The following is a 4,558-nucleotide window of genomic DNA, read 5'->3' as shown; positions in this document are numbered from 1 at the left end:
GATATACCCGCTTGTTGAAGTTTAAATAGCAGTCCCTTATGCCAGACTCGATCAAACGCTTTACTTATATCACAGAAAACTACCCTTATTTCTTTACCGATATCTCGATATCTAAAGCCTTACCAAAATCATTTGAAAGGTTAATTAATTGATTAACCGCTGAATCCCCCCGTGTAAAGCCTGATTGATTTTTCGTTAAAATATTATTACGCATAAGGTGATTGTAAACATGTTTATATACACATCGTTTCATACACTTTGAAATTACACTCAACAAGGATATAGGTCTATAGTTTTTAACGTCATTCGGTTTACTATTTTTATAAACTGGGGTAACATTTGCTCTTTTCCATTGATCTGGAAAAGTAGACGTACTTAGGCAACAACCATTTGATTTTCGGGGGGGGGGGGGGGGGGGGCTATGGTTTTTTTTTCTGTGCAAACTTTTTTTTTTCGCCTTCGGCGAAGAACAATCTATTTTTTTAGCGACAAACCGAAAACAATTTTTTTCTTTCAATTTTAGCATTGCATATAGTGGCAGTGTTTTTATCTCAGGGTCCAAAACAAATTATTTTCTTCACCAAAACCTGGAAACAAACTTTTTTCCAAAAAAAAACATAGCCCCCCCCCCCCCCCAGAAAATCAAATGGTTGCTGCCTTAACGATAGGTTAAATAGTGTTAAGAATTGCACACGAGGTGTTCCCGCTACCGCTTTCTATGTACACGACGTCACCGTTGTTGTGACGTTAGCTTTTCAGAGTTCAATACAAGTATCATTGCAAGCAGACGTTCTTATTTACTAAGCCTTAATTTGTGTCCGATACAACCACTCTACGAAATTGGTACCGAGACCAGGATGAATCTGAAGCTACGTTCGATACGAGCAGGACATAGAAGTGCAGTTTCCAGACTGATAAAGAAATTTGAAGACGTTCAAAAAGAAGAAGATGGAACCGTGGACACGGAGGATTTGTCAAACATATTGGATAGTCTGAAACGGAAGCAAAAAATATTAGATGAGGACATAGTACAGGAACTGGACGACGGAGATATTGAAACAGAGATCGTCGAAGCAGATGAGTATGCATTTAACTTAGAAGGTAAAATTCGTCAAGTCAACAAATTTATCTTAGTCAAAACTACAGCGTTGAATACACACGCAGAAAGTTTTACTCCACACATAGAAACTACTCAACCCGTTCATACTATAAACTCTTCATATACAGAACATCAGAACAATTCAAATTACCGTTTGTCAGATTTTCGCCCATCCTTTAGCTCAACTAGTGAATACAACAAACTACCCAAGTTGAATCTCCCTACTTTCGATGGAGATATACTTCAATGGCAATCATTTTGGGACTCATTTGAGACAGCCGTGCATACGAACCCAACCTTAAGCAACGTCCAAAAATTCAATTATTTGAAATCGTTACTTCACGATGAAGCTCTAAAATCAGTGATAGGTTTTGCGCTCACTAATGCAAACTATGAAAAGGCAATTTCCCTATTACAAGAAAGATATGGTCAGCAACATAAAATTACACAGAGGTATATGCAGGAACTTATTGATATTACGTCGCCTAGGTACACACTTTTCAACCTCCGACATTTTTATGACAACATTGAAATTTACATGAGAGGTTTAGAATCACTAGGACAAACTGATGATTCATACGGAGCGCTGTTAGTGCCAATAATATTGAACAAACTACCAGGGGAAATTCGAAAAAACCTAGCAAGAGAATTTGGGTCCACAAACATACTCTTAGCAGACTTACGAAAAGGCATATTTAATGAAATAAATATCATGGAAGCCGGTAACTCAACAGACAGTCATGAAAATCCTACCGCTACTGCAGCATTTTTGACCAACACAAAACCGGGAAATCGACAATCAAGTCAAAACCACCAAAATAAGAATCACCAAAACACTAACTTCAAATCTAAACAGTGCGATTATTGTCACGAATCACACGCCTCGGTAAACTGTACCAAAGTTGTTGAATATCAAGACCGGATATCAATAGTCGAAAGAGACCGCTTATGTTTCAACTGTTTAGGACATCACAATTTGGTTGATTGTAAGTCAATCAAATCATGCAGAAAGTGTGACAAGCGTCATCACACGAGTTTATGTAAAGAGAATACACATACTGATTATCTAGACAGTATAAACGTAAGTACCATACAACACAACGCGAAGGAACCGGACACAATTTCACATTCACAGGCAAACACAAATGTTTTGCTCAAAAATGCAATTAATCCTGTAAGATCGGGACGACACTGTTCAGAAGCCAACATTATTTTTGATGAAGGAGCACAGAGATCGTTCATCACAGAAGACCTAGCCGCTAAATTACAGTTATCAATAACTGGCACAGAGACTTTAAACTTATCCGGATTTGGGGACAGTGTAGAAAGTACAAGAATTAGACACTTAAAATCTAGTATTATTTATTTGCTAACAGATGAAGGACAATTGCCAATCAGAGTATTGATCGTACCCGAAATCGCCGCACCGCTCAAAACGTACATCCGTAAAGCCGCAAAATTGCCGTATTTATCAGGAATAGAACTCGCTCATCCAGTTACCGCGAATGATAATTTTCACATCTCAGTACTCGTAGGAGCTGACTACTATTGGTCAGTTGTAGAAAACCATGTCGTTAGAGGCAAGGGACCTACTGCCGTGAAATCAAGAATTGGATATTTATCATCAGGACCACTTCACGGAACACCAAGCTACAATAACCAGCAAACAGCTACAATGAATGTAAGGATATCACAAAAGACATAAGAGTGCAACCCGGAGAAGTTACGGAAGACAGAATCATTTGGTATTGAACATATTGACGAGAGGACAGGGCGAAAGAAAGTATTTCAAGTATTAGATTCATATCAGAAAACATGTATAAGTAACCATGACAACAGACATTTCGATACTTTATCCCGGAAAGATGATCACACACCTTCACCAGTGAACAAAGAGATTTCAAAATGGAGAAAAGAAAATGTTATTAAAAGACTTAAAAAGGAACCGCACTTATTATATCCGCTAGAACTGACAACTGAAGAATATGTAGGACCGTGATGAAGTACTGCCCGCCAGACGAGCGAAGAACGATGCAAAGGAAAAGATAAAGATGTGGACCAAATGAGACTATCGTATAATTTTATGGACTGTTAACTGTTCGTGCTTTATTACAGAAATAGTTTTATTTTCATTCGTGCTCATTATCAAAGACAGTGAAAGATATTCAAAGTTTTATATTTATCAGAGACAGTAATTTAAAGTGAAATTTTCATAATTTATTTTCATCTTATTGTATTAAAAATTCATTTGCGGGCCCCCAGAATGTTAAGAATTGCACACGAGGTGTTCCCGCTACCGCTTTCTATGTACACGACGTCACCGTTGTTGTGACGTTAGCTTTTCAGAGTTCAATACAAGTATCATTGCAAGCAGACGTTCTTATTTACTAAGCCTTAAGCCTACATAGTGGATACTTCAAAACAGAAGATGCTTCTTTTAACAATTTGGGACTTATGAGGTCTGGGCCAGAAGCTTTTGTGGGATTAACAATTTTCAATATATCTTCAACTTCAGTAACAGTAAGTTCTATATAACTAATGTCATCACTAATAATTTGAAGTTCTTCAGGTAGCATAGCACTTGAATCATCAATATTTGACTGGGAAGAAAAAAATCGATTAAATTCATTTGCCTTTTCGATTTCATCAAATATTAAGTTGTTATTAACCAAAAATGGAGGTACACTTGCGTCTTTTGCTTTTAATCCGGATATTTGTTTAACCGTTTTCCACCAATTAGTAGTGGACGGGCTACTGTTCATGATTTTTTTAATTAAATTGTTGTTATAATCATCCTTTGATTTTCTTATTAAACTGGTAACTTCATTTCGTATTTTCTTAAATTTTGACCAATCCGATGGGTTATTATATTTTTTAGCCTTTCTGTGGATTCTATTTTTTTTCCTTATCTTTTTTTTTAACATCATTTGTTAGCCATGGAGGTTCATTTTTACGAACAGTTATTATTTTATTTGGAATACATTTTTCAGTAGCTTCTATGATAGTTTTTGTTATTTCGGTTGTAAATTGTTCAACGTTATTTAAGTTCATTACGGAATCCCAATTTTTTTCAGATAAAATTTTACGATATCTGTCATAATCTCCTCGATCATATAGCCAAATTTTCCGCTTAAAAGTTTTTTGACGACATTTTGGAAAGTTCAAAAGACTAATTATAGGGCAGTGAAAGCGTATTTGGTCTAATAAAGGTAGCCCGACTCCACAGTAAGTTATTATGTGAGCATCGTTTGTTATAAAAAGGTCTAACAATGATGACGACGATTCAGTAAAATGAGTAGGTTCATCTATCAATTGAGTAAGACTAAATTGGCTTTACAAAGGTGTAATTTTTTAATTAACAGGGGCTAGTTGGTTATCGTTAAAATCGCCTGTGGCCATTATGTAATTAATAGTATTATCATTAGACGCCATATCAAGAGAATATTCATTTTTTTCCCA

The 4,558-nt window shown here is 36.1% G+C and overlaps 1 protein-coding gene across 1 annotated transcript; it reads left to right on the top strand.

The window, feature by feature from the left end:
- Positions 1-857: 857 nt before the first annotated feature.
- On the top strand, positions 858-2,804 carry LOC139521389 (uncharacterized). Its single transcript, XM_071314867.1, has one exon. It carries the CDS (start codon positions 858-860, stop codon positions 2,802-2,804), a length of 1,947 nt encoding a protein of 648 aa, XP_071170968.1.
- The last annotated feature ends 1,754 nt before the right edge of the window (positions 2,805-4,558 follow it).

Source organism: Mytilus edulis, chromosome 4 (genome assembly GCF_963676685.1).
Source record: "Mytilus edulis chromosome 4, xbMytEdul2.2, whole genome shotgun sequence".
In the NCBI taxonomy this organism is placed as follows: Eukaryota; Metazoa; Mollusca; class Bivalvia; order Mytilida; family Mytilidae; genus Mytilus; species Mytilus edulis.
Note: the sequence above shows the minus strand (reverse complement) of the source record. Positions and strands in the feature narration are given on the sequence as shown.